Source organism: Erythrolamprus reginae, chromosome 8, assembly GCF_031021105.1.
Source record: "Erythrolamprus reginae isolate rEryReg1 chromosome 8, rEryReg1.hap1, whole genome shotgun sequence".
Taxonomy (NCBI): domain Eukaryota; kingdom Metazoa; phylum Chordata; class Lepidosauria; order Squamata; family Dipsadidae; genus Erythrolamprus; species Erythrolamprus reginae.
This window is the reverse complement of record NC_091957.1, coordinates 12,716,494-12,737,091: the sequence shown is the minus strand read 5'-3', so window position 1 is coordinate 12,737,091 and position 20,598 is coordinate 12,716,494. Positions and strand designations below refer to the sequence as shown.

General features: G+C 44.7%; 1 protein-coding gene across 3 annotated transcripts; it reads left to right on the top strand.

Annotated features, from left to right (window-relative positions):
• Positions 1-130: 130 nt before the first annotated feature.
• On the top strand, positions 131-16,101 carry LOC139171069 (zinc finger protein 850-like). 3 transcript variants are annotated; one of them, XM_070758872.1, is made up of 3 exons: positions 131-292; positions 1,301-3,441; positions 12,590-16,101. In XM_070758872.1, exons 1-3 carry the CDS (start codon positions 182-184, stop codon positions 15,465-15,467), a joined length of 5,130 nt encoding a protein of 1,709 aa, XP_070614973.1. In that variant the 5' UTR covers positions 131-181; the 3' UTR covers positions 15,468-16,101. The 3 variants fall into 3 exon arrangements, with proteins under 3 accessions (XP_070614973.1, XP_070614971.1, XP_070614972.1); XM_070758870.1 differs by lacking the exons at positions 131-292; positions 1,301-3,441 and adding an exon at positions 8,204-8,304 and having other exon boundaries at positions 12,232-16,101; XM_070758871.1 differs by lacking the exons at positions 131-292; positions 1,301-3,441 and adding an exon at positions 12,514-12,571 and having other exon boundaries at positions 12,610-16,101.
• The last annotated feature ends 4,497 nt before the right edge of the window (positions 16,102-20,598 follow it).

Below are 20,598 nucleotides of genomic sequence, written 5' to 3'. Positions count from 1 at the left end.
TGGCCGACACATGGGCAGAAGGACGGAGCCGAGGCGATTGTTTGCCCCATTGGGTGAAAGTAGGTGTGGTTTTCACTTTGCTGAGACGGGGGAAAAGTTGGTTGTACTTCCGGTTTGATCCAGCCCGTGCGTGACCTCACTTCCTGGTCCGTCACCTGGCATATTCCCCCGCTTCCGACCGATGGTTTCTAACCGCTGCTCCAGCCGTAGCGTCTTTGACCGAGTGAGACTGCCGTCGGTCAGGTTGAGGCGGCTGCAGCCTCTTCCGGCCCGAGGGAGTGGCGGCCGGCAGGTAGGCCCGCGGGAAGCCATGGCTGGATTAACTTTGCTTTAAGGTTGAGCCAGCCGGGATGGACTGGAGTCATTGCCGCAACGGCGAACGGGTCGTGTGAAGGCAGCAGACGGTGATGGAGGAGGAGGGGGGCGCTTTCAAATGAGAAGCCCCCTCCCCGCTCCTCCTCTCGAGCAGTATTTTTCTTCCTTCATTTTATTATTATAGGGTTCAATTTGTAATTTATATTCATTTTCTGGTTGTGACCTGGGACTGATTTTCTATCTTGTTGCCTATCCACTTTTTCAATAGTTCCTTCCCAGAATTCCCAAATTCTTCAACCTCTGAATCTTTTTTACGTAGCTAAAAGGGGAAAAAAATCCACGTTAAGAAGTACACTAAGTTTCTGGATCTCAGGCAGAAAGGTGCTTGTAAAATTAGGAACAGTCGAAAAAATTTAATTGATTAGTTCTGTGATTTGAGCCCCCTGAATCGAGACAGAAAGTACATTTAATCCTGAGAAATAAAGCATGGGGACGGATAGCACTCTTAAAAAACGGACAGTAGCGGGTTGCTACTGGTACGGGCCACGCTCTAGCTCTGGTAGTGAAAATGGACCTGCAGGTGCAGCTCCGCATGCCCAGTATGAATGCACACGTTCCAGTGAGATTTTGCTTCTGCGCGTGCACAAGAAGCAAAATCTCACGAGGGGAGCATACACACATGAGATTTTGGATATTTTATTCCTGCATGTGCAGAAGCAAAAAAAATGCCATAATCTCGATTTTGTTTCCTGCACATGCGCAGAAGATGGCTGCAGGTGGGATGCAGGGGGTGCTTGTAGTCGCAGTCCAGGAGGGTCCTCTGAAGAAGGGAAATATGTGAGGGAGGAGAAGTTGGGGCACCCAATGCCTGGTCCGGACGGGGTGGTGGTGAGAAGGGAGTCCCGTGAGAAGGCAGGCTTCAGTCTGGGTCTGTCCTGCAGGGGAAGTGGATGCAGCCGTGACCAGTTTCTCTTTCTTTCTTCAGGAGGACGGAGGGACTTGGTGGAAGCAGGAAGGAAGTGCTGCCCGAGAGGAGCAGAAGGAGACCATGCCCCGCAGAACAGCTCAACAGGGTATGGCTCCCCCGGGAGACAGTGGGGAAAGGCCTGGAAGCTGTGCTGCTACAGGACGAATGAATCCAGGAGGATCCCGTGAAAGGAGGCTGCGTGAAGGGCGATGCGGGGAGGAGGAAATGGGTCCAGATCCCGAGATGGACCTGGAGAGCAGAGGGTCCTTGGGGAGACTCAGAAGCCTCCAAAGGATCCAGAATGGAGGAAAGGAATATCAGTGTCCAGAATGTGAAAAATACTTCCAAAAAAATGGTCATCTTCAAAGCCACCTAAGAATCCACACAGGAGTGAAACCTCATAAATGCCTGGAGTGTGGAAAGAACTTCAATCTGAAGGGAAACCTTTACAGACATCAAAGAATCCACACAGGAGAGAAACCTTACAAATGCTTGGAGTGTGGAAAGATCTTCAATCTGAGGGGAAACCTTTACAGACATCAAAAAATCCACTTGGGAGACAAAACTCACAAATGCCTAAAATGTGGAAAGAGCTTCAGTGAATTGGGAAACCTTTATATACATCAAATGATCCATACTGGAGAAAAACCTCATAAATGCCTAGAGTGTGGAAAGTGCTTCAGTCAGAGTAGCAGCCTTCATAGACATCAAAGGACCCACACTGGAGAAAAACCTTTTAAATGCCTAGAGTGTGGAAAGAGCTTCAGTTATAAGAGCAGCCTTTATACACATCAAAGGAGTCACAGCGGAGAAAAACCTCATAAATGCCTGGAGTGTGGAAAGAACTTCAGTCATAGTACAAGCCTTTATAGACATCAAAGAATCCACATAGGGGAGAAACCTCATAAATGCCTTGAATGCGGAAAGAGCTTCAGTCAGAGTAGCCACCTTTATGCACATCAAAGGATCCACACAGGAGAAAAACCTCATAAATGCCTGAAGTGTGGAAAGAGCTTCAGTGAGAGAACAAGCCTTTATAGACATCAAAGAATCCACACAGGAGAGAAGCCTCATAAATGCCTGGAGTGTGGAAAGAGCTTCAGTCAGAGTAGCCAGCTTGGTAGACATCAAAGAATCCACACAGGTTGCAAACCTCATAAATGCCTGGAGTGTGGAAAGAGCTTCAGTCGTAACAGCCACCTTTATAGACATCAAAAAATCCACACAGGAGAGAAGCCTCATAAATGCCTGGAGTGTGGAAAAAGCTTCAATCTGAGGGAAGCTCTTTGTAGACATCAAAGAATCCACACAGGAGAAAAACCTCATAAATGCCTGGAGTGTGGAAAGGGCTTCAGTCGTAACAGCCACCTTTATAGACATCAAAAAATCCACTTGGGAGAAAAAATTCACAAATGCCTAAAATGTGGAAAGAGCTTCAGTGAATTGGGAAACCTTTATATACACGAAATGATCCACACTGGAGAAAAACCTCACAAATGCCTGGAGTGTGGAAAGAGCTTCAGCTGGAAAAGCCACCTTTATACACACCAAATGATCCACACAGGAGAAAAACCTCACAAATGCCTGGAGTGTGGAAAGAGCTTCAGTCAAAGCGGCAGCCTTTATACGCATCAAAGGATCCACACAGGAGAGAAACCTCATGAATGCTTGGAGTGTGGAAAGAGCTTCAGTCATAGCAGCCACCTTTATACGCATCAAAGGGTCCACACTGGAGAAAAACCTCACAAATGCCTGGAGTGTGGAAAGAGCTTTAGTAGTAGGGGCAACCTTTGTGCACATCAAATGAGCCACACTGGGGAAAAACCTTACAAATGCCTCGAGTGTGGAAAGTGCTTCAGGTATAAAAATAGCCTTTTTAGACATCAAAGTATCCACACTGGAAAAAAACCTCACAAATGTCTGGAGTGTGGAAAGAGCTTCAGTCGTAGAAACAGCCTTTATATACATCAAAGAATCCACACAGGAGAAAAACCTCACAAATGCCTGGAGTGTGGAAAGAGCTTCAGTCAGAGTAGCAACCTTTATACGCATCAAAAGAACCACACTGGAGAAAAACCTCATAAATGCTTGCAGTGTGGAAAGAGCTTCAAACTGAGGGGAAATCTTGATAGACATCAGAGAATCCATTTACAAAAACAGTAGGATTGTGGGGAATGTGAAAAATCCTTCAAAAGAAATGACCATCTTCAAAGGCTTCTCCCGTGTTTCCGTGAAAATAAGCGATGGTCTTATTTTCTTTTCATCCCCAAAATAAAGGGGCGGCTTTATTATGGGTGGCTCGTGTTTTGCCCTCTCCAGCCTCCAAACTTTTCCCTGGAGCTGGGGAAGGGTAAAAATGCCCTCCCCCATCTCCCTGGAGGCTCTCTGGAAGCCAAAAATGCCCTCCCAGAGCCTCTGTGCCAGCCAAAAATCGGCTGGCCAGCATATACATGCATGTGGAGCGGAGCTAGGGCAACAGCTCAGGTACCAGCAGATATGGCTCCACATGCCACCTATGGCACCCATGCCATAGGTTCGCCATCTCTGCCCTAAATAGAAAATATTTCCTCATGCTGCTGTTTCTGGCAATCATGTCGTTTGGCGGGACCCAGCAGAAGAGCCTTCTCTGTGGCGGCCCCGACCCTTTGGAACCAACTCCCCCCAGATATCAGAGTTGCCCCCACTCTCCTTGCCTTTCATAAGCTCCTTAAAACCCACCTCTGTCGTCAGGCATGGGGGAATTGAGACTTTCCCTTCCCCCTAGGCTTATAAAATTTATGCATGGTATGTCTGTATGTATGATTGGTTTCTTAAATTGGGGTTTTTAAAATTAACTTAAATAATAGATTTGTTTATACTGTCTTATTATTGCTGTTAGCCGCCCCGAGTCTACGGAGAGGGGCGGCATACAAATCTGATAGATAGATAGATAGATAGATAGATAGATAGATAGATAGATAGATAGATAGATAGATAGATAGGAATGTATGGCCATGATAAAGTCATGTTGCTTGGGGTGCAGCATAAGGAGGTTAGTCTATCCTGCTTCGCATTTGGACAGCAATTAGAGAAGAATATGATATTGAGGAAGCATGGTACCAGATATGGGCAACTTTTAAAAAACTTTTAATTTTTTTTTAAATTTGAAACGAAACAGACATATAAAAACACACAAACATTGGATTCTCTCAATGGTCTGTTTGGGTCAGATGACCTGTTTGGAAAGGTAGATAGTATAATTTAATATCTCAAATAGGGTCCACTCTACAGCACCTCCGCTGCCCACTTTTGGCTGGCCCCAGACCTCCCCCACCCTAAGAGATCTTGGGCACTACTTGTGGCCCCCCTTGGTCCCTGAAGGCCTTTGGCCTACTTTCACGTCCGCACCTGGGTTCCCTTGACCTCATCCCCATCTGCCTTTTGTTGCTCATTTTTATTTATACCCCACTTTTACTGTTTTTGCAAACCGGTGAATGTAATCAACCCAGACCCTGTGAGGTGAGTTGGGCTGAGACAGAGCAACTGGCTCAAGTCAGCTGGCTTCTATGCCCAAGTTGGATTAGAACTCGGCGTCCCTTTCTTCCCATCTTGGTCCCTTAACTACCAGACCACACTTTTTTAGTGCATCTCTTCAGGAAAGAGTCGCTCCCATGCATGGCGTTTGTAAAAAGAGACCTTGTGCTGCTGTCTTGAAAGCAGGCAAAATTCTGAGAGCAGCCACAATCATTTGTGGCCGCTCCAAAATGGCTGCCACTTTGCATTCAGGCGGTAGGGAAAGCAAGTAGGATGCTTGGCTGCATAGCTAGAGGTATAACAAGCAGGAAGAGGGAGATTATGATCCCGCTATATAGAATGCTGGTGAGACCACATTTGGAATACTGTGTTCAGTTCTGGAGACCTCACCTACAAAAAGATATTGACAAAATTGAATGGGTCCAAAGACGGGCTACAAGAATGGTGGAAGATCTTAAGCATAAAACCTATCAGGAAAGACTTCATGAACTCAATCTGTATAGTCTGGAGGACCAAAGGAAAAGGGGGGACATGATCGAAACATTTAAATATGTTAAAGGGTTAAATAAGGTCCGGGAGGGAAGTGTTTTTAATAGGAAAGTGAACACAAGAACAAGGGGACACAATCTGAAGTTAGTTGGGGGAAAGATCAAAAGCAACATGAGAAAATATTATTTTACTGAAAGAGTAGTAGATCCTTGGAACAAACTTCCAGCAGACGTGGTAGATAAATCCACAGTAACTGAATTTAAACATGCCTGGGATAAACATATATCCATCCTAAGATAAAATACAGAAAATAGTATAAGGGCAGACTAGATGGACCATGAGGTCTTTTTCTGCCGTCAGACTTCTATGTTTCTATGGTTCAGTCCTGACCTACAGATACATAGCTAGTCCTTGAGTTAGAACCATTCGTTAAGCAACTATTCAAAGATACAAGTACATTGAAAGTGAGTTACAGCTGGTCCTCACATTTTGACTGTTCCACCTTTCCTCACAATCATAAGACCAAATCCCAGCATATGTATTTACAATGGTTGCAGTGACCCATGCTCATTGGATCAACAGCGTGGCTTCTGGACAGGAAAGTCAATGGGTGGAGGCTTGATTGGCTGGATACGCTTAATAACGTGATTAAACTTAATGACTGCTGCCATTTGCTTTACAACCTGCTTGAAAGCTCCCTACAGTAGCTGTGAGCAACCTTAGCAAAAATGGTCTTCAATTTGGTGCGACTCTCTGGATCCAGCTCCCCCCGGAGATTAGAACTGCCCCCACCCTCCTTGCCTTCCGTAAACTCCTTAAATCCCACCTTTGCTGCCAGGCATGGGGGAATTGAGATATTTCCCCCGGGCCTATACAATTTATGTATGGTATGTTTGTATGTATGTCTGATTCGTAATGGGAGTTTTAAAATGTTTTTAAATTATTAGATTTGTTATGAATTGTTCTATTGCTGTTGTGAGCCTCCCTGAGTCTACGGAGAGGGACGCCATACAAATCTAATAAATAAATAAATAAACTCATTTGGTAGGGAAGGTTTGCCTATTTGCCGATGACTCTAAAGTGTGCAATAGGGTTGATATTCCTGGAGGGGTCTGTAATATGGTAAATGATTTAGCTTTACTAGATAAATGGTCAAAGCAATGGAAACTGCAGTTTAATATTTCCAAATATAAAATAATGCACGGGGAAAAGGAATCCTCAATCTGAGTATTGCATTGGCAGTATTTGTTAGCAAAAACTTCAGAAGAGAAGGATTTAGGGGTAGTGATTTCTGACAGTCTCAAAATGGGTGAGCAGTGTGGTCGGGCAGTAGGAAAAGCAAGTAGGATGCTTGGCTGCATAGCTAGAGGTATAACAAGCAGGAAAAGGGAGATTGTGATCTCCTTATATAGAGCGCTGGTGAGACCCCATTTGGAATACTGTGTTCAGTTCTGGAGACCTCACCTACAAAAAGATATTGACAAAATTGAACGGGTCCAAAGACGGGCTACAAGAATGGTGGAAGGTCTTAAGCATAAAACATATCAGAAAAGACTTCATGAACTCAATCTGTATAGTCTGGAGGACAGAAGAAATAGGGGAGACATGATCGAAACATTTAAATATGTTAAAGGGTTAAATAAGGTTCAGGAGGGAAGTGTTTTTAATAGGAAAGTAAACACAAGAACAAGGGGACACAATCTGAAGTTAGTTGGGGGAAAGATCAAAGGCAACATGAGAAAATATTATTTCATTGAAAGAGTAGTAGATCCTTGGAACAAACTTCCAGCAGACGTGGTTGGTAAATCCACAGTAACTGAATTTAAACATGCCTGGGATAAACATATATCCATTGTAAGATAAAATACAGGAAATAGTATAAGGGCAGACTAGATGGACCATGAGGTCTTTTTCTGCCGTCAGTCTTCTATGTTTCTATGTTTCTAAATTATTAGATTTGTTGTGAATTGTTCTATTGCTGTTGTGAGCCGCCCCGAATCTACAGAGAGGGGCGCCATACAAATATAATAAATAAATAAATAAACCCATTTAGCATCCTTCTTTAGCAACGGAAATTCTGAATCCAATTGTAGTTGTAAGTCCCCGACTACCTTTTTTTCCAGATCTCTAATTCTATAATAGGGTGTGCAGAATATGCAGAACTGAATTCTGAACTGTGGTGTAGAGAGTAAGGGAAATACCGCCATGAAGATCATCAGTTCGTGAATTATTGGCCATGGTGTCTTGAAGGAAAAGCAGCATTGAGGGAGATCAAACAAATAGGCAAGTCAAAATAGACAAAGAAATAAGAAATCTTTTCTGAATATATACAAAACACCTGGCTGAGGAATTCTGGGATTTGCAGTTCCACAGGTCATAAAGGGGGCAGTTTCCTCACCTCTACCTTAATGGAACTACAGTACTTTCACATGGAAGGCAGTCCCGTACCCAAAGACAGGTGTCTGCAACCGTGGCAACATTAGGCCTGGAGGACTTCAACTTCCAGAATTCCTCAGCCAGCATGGAATTCTGGGAGTTGAAGTCCCTCAGGCTTAAAGTTACCAAGGGTGGAGCCCCCTGCCCTAAGGTTCTGCCTAGGGCTCAGAGCAGGACTCTTCCATTATCTTCAGAAAGAATTTAGACCCGGGTCAGAAGGGGAACTCATCCAATGGGCGGATGGCACCATTCTGCGAGGAACCTCTGGCAGTTTAAACAATGGACTCCAAATTCAGAATGTGGAGGGATTGAAACCCCGAGCCACAAAGGCCATTGAGTGCCAAGACAGGGAATATTCTCCGTGGGCAACTCTACTTTTTAGTAGCTCTCTGGTCTGGAATGCTCCGCCCACGCCCTCCCCGGAAGTCTGCCCCTCTGACGGCAGAGGAGGAGGAGTGGGAGTCATTCGGCCGTCTAGGGCCCGCCCAAGCCCTCCCCCGGAAGTCTGCCCCTCTGGCGGCAGAGGAGGAGGAGTGGGAGAGTGCTCGGCGAAAGCGTGGCGTGTCCCTAGGCAGGCCTTTCCGGTAAGGACGACTCCTTGGCCCTTGCCTCTGCGCATGTGCAGAGTGTCTTCTGCAGGGCGAGTGTGTGTGTGTGAAGCTTCTTCGGGATGGGTGCCTCTTTCCTGGCCAGGCTGGGGGTGATGGTTCCCGGGGAAGCAGGCCTGGAGCAGGACCTGTGCCTCTCGCCTGTCAGAGAGCACTCCAGGTCCCATGGTTCCCAGGCAGGGGTCGCTGGCTGGGATTGATGGTGTTGTTCAATGGGGAGGGGAGCGGGGTTTGCAATTCCCATGTTCAGCAACAGAGCGGAGGAAGGAAGTACTTCTGAGCACGTGCAAAGCGTGTGATTTTCCCCAGGAAAAGAGGGGGGAACTGGGCTTCTCCGTCTCCAGAAAGCCCCCCACCCAATCCCGACCTTTCCTCCCTCAAAGCGATTTGGCTGGGCAAAAGGAGCAGGAAGAATTTTCCTGGAGGTTTAGAGTCAGTTATGAATGTGGGCAGAGGAGCTGCAGGGAGAGTCTTTTAATACTGATCGATCAATACAGAAATAATCTGGAGGACAGAAGGAAAAGGGACATGATCGAAACATTTAAATATGTTAAAGGGTTAAATAAGGTTCAAGTGGGAAGTGTTTTTAATAGGAAAGTGAACACGGGGACACAATCTGAGGTGAGTGGGGGGAAAGATCAGAAGCAACATGAGAAAATATTTTACTGTGAAAGAGTAGTAGATGCTTGGAACAAACTTCCAGCAGACGTTCCTGGGATAAACATAGATCCATCCTAAGATAAAAATACAGGAAATGGTTTAAGGGCAGAGGGACCATGAGGTCTTTTTCTGCCATCAATCTTCTATGTTTCTATGTAATCAATGCAAAATGGATCTCTAGAGCAAGGTTTCCCAACCTTGACAACTTGAAGATATCTGGACTTCAACTCCCAGAATTCCCCAGCCAGTGAATGTTGGCTGGGAAATTCTGGGAGTTGAAGTCCACATATCTTCAAGTTGCCATGGTTGGGAAACACTGCTCTAGAGGGAGATTATTGGCACGGCCCAATTGCCTGCCTGTGGCTTCCATACAAGGACAGGAGAGAAATCTTTTAAAAAAACCACAACATCACAGCACCACATCCACAATATGAATACTGTAATAGCCATTTCCTCTGTGGAATAAGATGTTTTCATTGAGCAGCAATTTAGCGTAGACTAGAGCTGGAAGGGACCTTGGAGGTGTTCTAGTCCAGGCCCCCCCTCAACCAGTTCTTCATACGGAGTTGGGAAAACCCAATATATTGAGGTAACTTGAGATAAAAGTGAGAAAGCTCCAAAGGCAGACATTGAGCTGGCAGCAGAGCCCCTTTGATGCCTGTTGGCCTTTTAGAAGAAGAATTTGGGGGTTTGGTTGTAATTTTGTGGTGTGTATTTTTTTTTTATCTCCACAGGAACAATTTTACAAATTAGGTTGAATTAACCAGCTGTGATTAATACTGATTGATTGATTGATTGATTGATTGATTGATTGGATTTGTATGCCGCCCCTCTCCGGAGACTGGGGTGGCTAACAGCGACAATAAAACAGTGTAGAATAGTAATTTGGTATTAGAAATTATTAAAAATCCATTATTATAAAAACCAAACATAAATACATACATAGAAACTTAGAAGACTGACTGCAGAAAAAGACCTCATGGTCCATCTAGTCTGCCCTTATACTATTTCCTGTGTTTTATCTTAGGATGGATATATGTTTATCCCAGGCATGTTTAGATTCAGTTACTGTGGATTTACCAACCACATCTGCTGGAAGTTTGTTCCAAGGATCTACTACTCTTTCAGTGAAATAATATTTCCTCACGTTGCCATGCATAGAATTGTAAAGGCCTAGGGGGAAAGAGGATCACAATTCCCCCATGCCTGGCCGCAGAGGTGGGTTTTAAGTTGATTACGAAAGGCAAAGAGGGTGGGGGCAGTTCTAATCTCTGGGGGGAGTTGGTTCCAGAGGGCCGGGGCCGCCACAGAGAAGGCTCTTCCCCTTGGGTCCCGCCAGGCGACATTGCTTAGTTGATGGGACCCGGAAAAAATCCACTCTGTGGGACCTAACTGGTCGCTGGGATTCGTGCAGCAGAAGGCGGTCCCTGAGGTAATCTGGTCCGGTGCCATGAAGGGCTTTATAGGTCATAACCAACACTTTGAATTGTGACCGGAAACTGATCGGCAACCAATGCAGACTGCGGAGTGTTGGTGTAACATGGGCATATTTGGGAAAGCCCATGATTGCTCTTGCAGCTGCATTCTGCACGATCTGAAGTTTCCGAACATTTTTCAAAGGTAGCCCCATGTAGAACGTTACAGTAGTCAAGCCTCGAGGTGATGAGGGCATGAGTGACCGTGAGCAGTGACTCCCGGTCCAAGTAGGGTCACAACTGGTGCACAATGCGAACCTGGGCAAACGTCCCCCTCGCCACAGCTGAAAGATGTTTCTCTAATGTGAGCTGTGGATCGAGGAGGACGCCCAAATATAAAGATACCATCAATCCTATAGGGTAGGCCAGACTAAGAAATCAATGCCGTGTAGGCCTAAACATTACTTTTGTTAAAGTGGCTGTAATAACAGAATTTTGCCAGCCTGAATACGCTACCCATCTTCACTTCAGCTTGCTATGTATTAAGGAGAGGCTTGGCTGAGCTGTTTTCTCAAGTTACTGTTCTACCCTGAACTTGGTTTTCTTTAATCTGGTCACTGATAGCAGTTCTTCCCCCTGTCCTTCAAGGCTGTTTTTTATTCCCTCTGAGATACCCAAGAATTAAAGCTGAACTTGAACCTGGGTCTGCTCAATCCAGCACTTTAACCACAACAGAACTAATTTTATTAATTTTTATTTGCTGCCTCTATCAACCTATGCTCTAGGCCAGTGTTTCCCAACCTTGGCAACTTGAAGATATCTGGACTACAACTCCCAGAATTCCCCAGCCAGCAAGGTTGTACAGTACTACTGTACTGTATATCACTGGGTAGAACTGAGTTAATTATATTACAATTATAAATTATATTATGCATTTTATATTATATATTATATATAGATAATTATATATTATATCTTAAACACCTGGTTCTTATCCAGAAAAGTTGGACCGACCCCTGCGGGCCGGTCCCAGACAGTGGACGGGCCGCATCGCATCTTGCCCAGGTCTGCTCTAGGCAGCTTATAATAAAATCCATGCAGCTGGATACAGGTCGGGCACAAAGAAGGCCAGTAGTCACAGTCCAGGAGGGTCCTCTGAAGAAGGGAAACATGGGAGGGAGGAGAAGTGGGGGTGCCTGAGGCCTGATCCGGAGAGCAGGATGGTAGGAGGGAGACTAAAGAGAGGGGAGGCTTTGGTCTGAGTCTCCACTGTGGGGAAGTGAATGCACCTGTTACCTGCTTCTCTTTCTTTCTTTCTTTCTTTCTTTCTTTCTTTCTTTTTTTAATTAAAATTTTTAAAGTTTTTATTTACAAATGTACAAAACGTAAAAGAATAATCGAAACAGAAAAACAGTTAAGTCCTAGCATAATATAACAGTTTACAAACTTAAAAACTTGTAAAGAAGAGAGAAAAGGAGTAAGTAGAAAAAGTGTAAAGGAGAGGAGGGAAAAGGGTAGAAGAGACAGAGGACATAGAAAGGATAGAAAGGGTAGGGGTTGGCGAATGTACGGGGGAGCTGTATTGAAAACGAGAACTGATTCCTAATTTATTAGCTCGTTACCATGGTTCGGATTAATCATCTGGATAGGCAAAGGCAAGTGTTGAGTTAATCAAAGTATAGAGATTTTAAGAAATAGTAGTAAATATTCTATCTGTATTCTATCTGTATATATCTAAGGTCTTTTATTACTATAGAAAATACAAGAGAGCTATATACCGGATTTGTAACTGGTCAGGTATATATCTGCTTCTCTTTCTTTCCTTCAGGAGGGCGGAGGAGCCTGGCAGAGGCTGGAAGGAAGTGGTGCCCAAGAGGAAGAGGAGGAGAGTAGGCCCCACAGAACAGCTTGACACGGCACAGCTTCCCCGGGAAAAAGCGGGGAAAGGTGGGAAGGCTCTGGTGCTGCTGGAGGGATGACCCCATGAGGACCTTGTGAAAGGGGGCTGCCTGGAGGGCGCTGCGAGAAGGAGGAATGGGCCAAGACCATGAGATGGGCCTGGAGCTCAGAGAGTCTTTGGGGAGACCCAGAAGCCCCCAAAGGATCCAGGATGGAGGAAAGGAATATCAGTGTCCAGAATGTGAAAAATACTTCCAAAAAAATTGTCATCTTCAAAGCCACCTAAGAATCCACACGGGAGAAAAACCTCATAAATGCCTGGAGTGTGGAAAGAGCTTCAGTCGTAGTAGCAACCTTTATACGCATCAAAGGAGCCACTTAGGAGAAAAGCCTCATAAATGCCTGGAGTGTGGAAAGAGCTTCAGTCAGAGTAGCAGCCTTTATAGGCATCAAAGAATCCACACAGGGGAGAAACCTCATAAATGCCTGGAGTGTGGAAAGAGCTTCAGGCACAGTAGCAACCTTTCTAGACATCAAACAATCCACACAGGGGAGAAACCTCATGAATGCCTGGAGTGTGGAAAGAGCTTCAATCTGAGGGGAGCTCTTTGTAGACATCAAAGGAACCACACAGGAGAAAAGCCTCATAAATGCCTGGAGTGTGGAAAGAGCTTCAGTCAGAGTAGCACCCTTTCTGGACATCAAAGAATCCACACAGGAGAGAAACCTCATAAATGCCTGGAGTGTGGAAAGAGCTTCAGTTATAAGAGCACCCTTTCTAGACATCAAAGAATCCACACAGGAGAAAAACCTCATAAATGCCTGGAGTGTGGAAAGAGCTTCAGTTATAAGAGCAACCTTTATAGGCATCAAAGAATCCACACAGGAGAGAAACCTCATAAATGCCTGGAGTGTGGAAAGAGCTTCAGCCACAACACTGATCTTTATAAACACCAAAGAATCCACACAGGTGAGAAACCTCATAAATGCCTGGAGTGTGGAAAGAGCTTCAGGTACAGTAGCAGCCTTTCTAGACATCAAAGAATCCACACAGGAGAGAAACCTCATAAATGCCTGGAGTGTGGAAAGAGCTTCAGCCACAACACTGATCTTTATAAACACCAAAGAATCCACACAGGTGAGAAACCTCATAAATGCCTGGAGTGTGGAAAGAGCTTCAATGTGAGGGGAGCTCTTTGTAGACATCAAAGAATCCACACAGGAGAGAAACCTCATAAATGCCTGGAGTGTGGAAAGAGCTTCAATGTGAGGGGAGCTCTTTGTAGACATCAAAGAATCCACACAGGAGAGAAACCTCATAAATGCCTGGAGTGTGGAAAGAGCTTCAGTCTTAGTAGCAACCTTTATACGCATCAAAGGATCCACACAGGAGAGAAACCTCATAAATGCCTGGAGTGTGGTAAGAGCTTCAGTTATAAGAGCAGCCTTTCTAGACATCAAAGAATCCACACAGGAGAGAAACCTCATAAATGCCTGGAGTGTGGAAAGAGCTTCAGTCTTAGTAGCAACCTTTATACGCATCAAAGAATCCACACAGGAGAGAAACCTCATAAATGCCTGGAGTGTGGAAAGAGCTTCAGCCACAACACTGATCTTTATAAACACCAAAGAATCCACACAGGTGAGAAACCTCATAAATGCCTGGAGTGTGGAAAGAGCTTCAATGTGAGGGGAGCTCTTTGTAGACATCAAAGAATCCACACAGGAGAGAAACCTCATAAATGTCTGGAGTGTGGAAAGAGCTTCAATGTGAGGGGAGCTCTTTGTAGACATCAAAGAATCCACACAGGAGAGAAACCTCATAAATGCCTGGAGTGTGGAAAGAGCTTCAGTCTTAGTAGCAACCTTTATACGCATCAAAGGATCCACACAGGAGAGAAACCTCATAAATGCCTGGAGTGTGGAAAGAGCTTCAGGCACAGTAGCAACCTTTATAGGCATCAAAGAATCCACACAGGAGAGAAACCTCATAAATGCCTGCAGTGTGGAAAGAGCTTCATCCACAACACTGATCTTTATAAACACCAAAGAATCCACACTGGAGAAAAGCCTCATAAATGCCTGGAGTGTGGAAAGAGCTTCAGTCGGAGTAGCACCCTTTCTCGACATCAAAGAATCCACACAGGAGAGAATCCTCATAAATGCCTGGAGTGTGGAAAGAGCTTCAATCTGAGGGAAGCTCTTTGTAGACATCAAAGAATCCACACAGGAGAGAAACCTCATAAATGCCTGGAGTGTGGAAAGAGCTTCAATCTGAGGGAAGCTCTTTGTAGACATCAAAGAATCCACACAGGAGAGAATCCTCATAAATGCCTGGAGTGTGGAAAGAGCTTCAATCTGAGGGAAGCTCTTTGTAGACATCAAAGAATCCACACAGGAGAGAAACCTCATAAATGCCTGGAGTGTGGAAAGAGCTTCAATCTGAGGGAAGCTCTTTGTAGACATCAAAGAATCCACACAGGAGAGAATCCTCATAAATGCCTGGAGTGTGGAAAGAGCTTCAATCTGAGGGAAGCTCTTTGTAGACATCAAAGAATCCACACAGGAGAGAAACCTCATAAATGCCTGGAGTGTGGAAAGAGCTTCAATCTGAGGGAAGCTCTTTGTAGACATCAAAGAATCCACACAGGAGAGAATCCTCATAAATGCCTGGAGTGTGGAAAGAGCTTCAATCTGAGGGAAGCTCTTTGTAGACATCAAAGAATCCACACAGGAGAGAAACCTCATAAATGCCTGGAGTGTGGAAAGAGCTTCAATCTGAGGAAAGCTCTTTGTAGACATCAAAGAATCCACACAGGAGAGAGACCTCATAAATGCCTGGAGTGTGGAAAGAGCTTCAGGCACAGTAGCAGCCTTTCTAGACATCAAGGAATCCACCTTGGAGAAAAATCTGATATATGCCTGGAATGTGGAAAGAGCTTCAGTCAGAGTAGCTACCTTTCTAGACACCAAAGGTGCCACACTGGAGAGAAACCTCATAAGTGCCTGGAGTGTGGAAAGAGCTTCAGCCACAGGAGTGATCTTTATAGACATCAAAGAATCCACACAGGAGAAAAATCTCATAAATGCCTGGAGTGTGGAAAGAGCTTCAATCTGAGGGGAAACCTTTGTAGACATCAAAGGACCCATTTACAAAAACAGTAGGAACAGTAGAAAAATCCTTCTTGCAAGCTCAGTCAAACTTCTTGAGTGCATGAGATGGGTTTTTTAAAACAACGTTTCCCTGGACACAAACGGTGAGGAATGCATCTCACTGTGGGGCGCAGTTTGGGTGTGGCAGGTGGAATTGTGGATTGGGCAGGCCAGACTCTGAGAAGCACATCTTTCCAGAAACTGGCAGCTCTTTCACATCTAAAGTGTGCAATAGGATTGATATTCCTGGAGGCGTCTGTAATATGGTAAATGATTTAGCTTTACTAGATAAATGGTCAAAGCAATGGAAGCTGCAGTTTAATGTTTCCAAATGTAAAATAATGCACTTGGGGAAAAGGAATCCTCAATCTGAGTATTGTATTGGCAGTTCTGTGTTAGAAAAACTTCAGAAGAAAAGGATTTAGGCGTAGTGATTTCTGACAGTCTCAAAATGGGTGAACAGTGTGGTCAGGCGGTAGGGAAAGCAAGTAGGATGCTTGGCTGCATAGCTAGAGGTATAGCAAACAGGAAGAGGGAGATTGTGATCCCACTACATAGAGTGCTGGTGAGACCACATTTGGAATACTGTGTTCAGTTCTGACAGCAGAGGTGGGTTTTAAGAAGTTTGCGAAAGGCAAGGAGGGTGGGGGCAATCCTAATCTCTGGGGGGAGCTGGTTCCAGAGGGTCGGGGCCGCCAGAGAGAAGGCTCTTCCCCTGGGTCCTGCCAGACGACATTGTTTAGTCGACGGGACCCGGGGAAGGCCAACTCTGTGGGACCTAACTGGTCGCTGGGATTCGTGCGGCATTCATGTGGTTGTGAGAATAGGATGGTGGCTGGAGGTTGTCATACGCCGAATGTTAACAGGGAGGGGCTGAGACTGCAGCGTTGGACTGTAAATACGTTTAGGAGAAGTTTCTGACACAGGAAACAGAACATGAGGAGGGGACTTTTTGGAGAGAGGCTTTCTCCTGTGCGCCGGAAGACACGCTCTTTCTTTCTCCCTGCCGGCCTCCCATTCCTTCGCACAGATGCACCTAATGATCCTCCCCCCCCCCCCAACGATCTCTGCCAACTGAAGGGATTGCTGGTCCGTAGGGTTACGGAAACACCTTTTTTTTCTAGCTCTGCTCCATGTTGTTTGCAGCCAAGGAGGCTCTTTTCCAAGCTCAGGGAATTGAAGGGGGTGGGCTCTCGCTTCCCCCTCTTTTGTCGCTCATTTCTTCTTAAACAGAGTAAGAGAGCCATGGCTCTGGGTCTCCGCCCTCGACAGCAGCCCATGTCCATCCGCTGAGCTTTCTTGTTTTTATTTCCCTCAAAAGGGCATGTTAGACGAATCTATTACCTCTCATTGGAGAAATCTAAATTGGAAGCTGGATTTTTGTAAATGACTTTCCGCTGTGATTATCTTCTGAGAATGATAAAGAAGGTTGCAGCTGTTAGTTACTACATCTGGATTGCTCTATGGAAAGTTATTATTATTATTAATAATAATAATAATAATAATATTGTTGTTAGCCGCCCCGAATCTACGGAGAGGGGCAGCATACAAATCCAATAAATAAATAAATAAAGTGTTTTATAACATGCAAAAATAACTAAATATTTTTGCATTTCACTGGCTGGCTGCTGATTTAGAGATTGCTTTAAGTCAGAGATATATTTCTTATTTAACATGGCTGCCAGAGTTGTCCTCAAGTACACAGATTTTATTATTAAATCTGTCTCCTTGATAGAACATTGCAGGGAGATGGAGCCATTTAGGCGATTCTGTCACGCTGAATATTGACAGCCCCAGAGACATTCAGTAATTAAATAGTTAACTGTGTTTCTTTAAAATCCTCCTATTATGATGTAATATCCTGCCACATCTAACCTCATATCATTCTTCTTCATGTAAAGATTCTCCATTCCTATTCTAACCTCCATCATGTGAAGACGTGTTTGTTATTTTGTCCACCGGGACATGTTTATTTTTCTACTTTTATAATAAAAGAAATATTGCTTTGAAAACAAATGAATGGACTCTCATCCGTCACCTCTGCGGTGGGTTAATGTTCAAACGGACATTAATCACTCAAACCATGACAGATTCCGCCCCAGATGCCTAATGGATCTAGTAGAGTTCCAGAGGGCGCTTGGTGAAATACCCGACTCGCTTATATACAATCGGTGTCCGGACATAATTTAAGGTGTTGGTTATCACCTATAAAGCCCTACATGACATAGGACCAGATTATTTACAGGACAGTCTTCTGCCTCACACTTCCCAGAGGCTGAATGGAGCCCACGGGGTTGGCCTTCTCCAGATCCCGTTGGCCAAACAGTGCTGACTTGTGGGGCCGTGGGAGAAGGCCTCCTCTGTGGTGGCCCCGGCTCTCTGGAACTAACTACCCCGAGAGATCCGCTCCTCCCCCACCCTCTGGCCTTCCCGCAAAGCCTTAAAAACATGGTTTTGCCGGTAGGCTTGGGACTGTTGAGCCATAGTACTCTGCTCCGGCCCAGAATGTGATGACTGTTGTATTGGATTTTAATTGTTGTACGTTGTTTTTATCATTGTATGCCACCCAGAGTCCGTCAAGAGTTGGGCGGCTTATAAACCTAACTTAAAACCTAAACCATGTTTTTGTAAAACCAGTAATAAAATACAGGTACAATAAAATATTTTATTGCTTTTGCATTGAGAAGTATCCAAGATTTCATCTCCTGAATATGGAATTTTGAAGGTTTTTCATTTCTCCAGGTGTTGTAATAGTATTAGTTCTTAAAATGAAAATGAAACTGCAAGTATGAAGTTTGGCTTATATTTTATATTTTGGGGGTGTTTTTCCAATCTTGGTGAAAACCAGGTCTCTAAGCAAATTCCTTCACTTTAAGGATTGGTTCTGGAAGGATTAGATACCACTGTGACCTCTTTTTGGGCTGAAATTTCCATCTGCTGCCTGTGTATTGGCAGTGCACATAAATATATTTTTATATTTTTGTTTTTATGATGACTGCTTTCATATATTTGGTTTGGTTCTGTGCTACCCAGTCTCATTTGTATAAGATGGGCAGCCACATAAATGCGATACATAACTGTATAAAATGCACCTCTTTTCCATTTCATAGCAATGGCTTAGTATTGCTAAAGGACAGCTGTTTTATAGTGATTGGAGCATTTTGAAGGCAGTGTATGTGTGGATGAAACAGAGTTCTTACCTAAAACCACAGAAAGAAACTGATCAAAAAAGAACTAAAGCAAATCAAAGCGCTCATTGCCACCCATGGAGAAGTGCCAGAGACATTAATCTTGGGATTAAGTCTATCAAGAAATAATTTATTTATTTATTATTATTTATTTATTTATTATTTAGATTTGTATGCCGCCCCTCTCCGCAGACTCGGGGCGGCTCACAGCACAATACAACAATTTATAACAAATCCAAATATAATTTAAAATATTTAAAAGAACCCCATTTTGCTAACAAACATACACTCAAACATACCATACATAAATTGTACATGCCCGGGGGAGGTGTTTCAGTTCCCCCATGCCTGACAACAAAGGTGGGTTTTAAGGAGTTTACGGAAGGCAGGGAGAGTAGGGGCAGTTCTAATCTCTGGGGGGAGTTGGTTCCAGAGGGTCGGGGCCGCCACAGAGAAGGCTCTTCTCCTGGGGCCCGCCAACCGACATTGTTTAGTTGACGGGACCCAGAGAAGGCCCACTCTGTGAGACCTAATCGGTCGCTGGGATTCGTGCGGCAGAAGGCGGTCTCGGAGATATTCTGGTCCAGTGCCATGAAGGGCTTTAAAGGTCATAACCAACACTTTGAATTGTGACCGGAAATTGATCGGCAGCCAATGCAGGCTGCGGAGTGATGGTGAAACATGGGCATACCTAGGTAAGCCCATGACCGCTCTTGCAGCTGCATTCTGCACGATCTGAAGTTTCCGAACACTTTTCAAAGGTAGCCCCATGTAGAGAGCATTACAGTAGTCGAACCTCGAGGTGATGAGGGCATGAGTGACTGTGAGCAATGAGTCCCGGTCCAGATAGGGCCGCAACTGGTGCACCAGGTGAACCTGGGCAAACACCCCCCTAGATAGATAGATAGATAGATAGATAGATAGATAGATAGATAGATAGATAGATAGATAAGAATGTATGGCCATGATAAAGTCATGTTGCTTGGGGTGCAGCATAAGGAGGTTAGTCTATCCTGCTTCGCATTTGGACAGCAATTGAAGAAGAATATGATATTGAGAAAGCATGGTACCAGATATGGACAACTTTTTAAAAACTTAATTTTTTTAAATTTAAAACGAAACAGACATATAAAAACACACAAACATTGGATTCTCTCAATGGTCTGTTTGTGTCAGATGACCTGTTTGGAAAGGTAGATAGTATAATTTAATATCTCAAATAGGGTCCACTCTACAGCACCTCCGCTGCCCACTTTTGGCTGGCCCCAGACCTCCCCCACCCTAAGAGATCTTGGGCACTACTTGTGGCCCCCCTTGGTCCCTGAAGGCCTTTGGCCTACTTTCACGTCCGCACCTGGGTTCCCTTGACCTCATCCCCATCTGCCTTTTGTTGCTCATTTTTATTTATACCCCACTTTTACTGTTTTTGCAAAGCGGTGAATGTAATCAACCCAGACCCTGTGAGGTGAGTTGGGCTGAGACAGAGCAACTGGCTCAAGTCAGCTGGCTTCTATGCCCAAGTTGGATTAGAACTCGGCGTCCCTTTCTTCCCATCTTGGTCCCTTAACTACCAGACCACACTTTTTTAGTGCATCTCTTCAGGAAAGAGTCGCTCCCATGCATGGCGTTTGTAAAAAGAGACCTTGTGCTGCTGTCTTGAAAGCAGGCAAAATTCTGAGAGCAGCCACAATCATTTGTGGCCGCTCCAAAATGGCTGCCACTTTGCATTCAGGCGGTAGGGAAAGCAAGTAGAATGCTTGGCTGCATAGCTAGAGGTATAACAAGCAGGAAGAGGGAGATTATGATCCCGCTATATAGAATGCTGGTGAGACCACATTTGGAATACTGTGTTCAGTTCTGGAGACCTCACCTACAAAAAGATATTGACAAAGTTGAACGGGTCCAAAGACGGGCTACAAGAATGGTGGAAGATCTTAAGCATAAAACCTATCAGG

What these genes read in the sequence shown, in the direction of transcription:
- LOC139171069 (XM_070758872.1), top strand. Translation starts at nt 182, where the DNA reads ATGGTTTCTAACCGCTGCTCCAGCCGTAGCGTCTTTGACCGAGTGAGA. An exon ending in GAGGGAGTGGCGGCCGGCAG is followed by an intron (nt 293 to 1,300) that starts GTAGGCCCGCGG and finishes TTCTTTCTTCAG; the next exon opens with GAGGACGGAGGGACTTGGTG. An exon ending in AGAATCCATTTACAAAAACA is followed by an intron (nt 3,442 to 12,589) that starts GTAGGATTGTGG and finishes AAGCCACCTAAG; the next exon opens with AATCCACACGGGAGAAAAAC.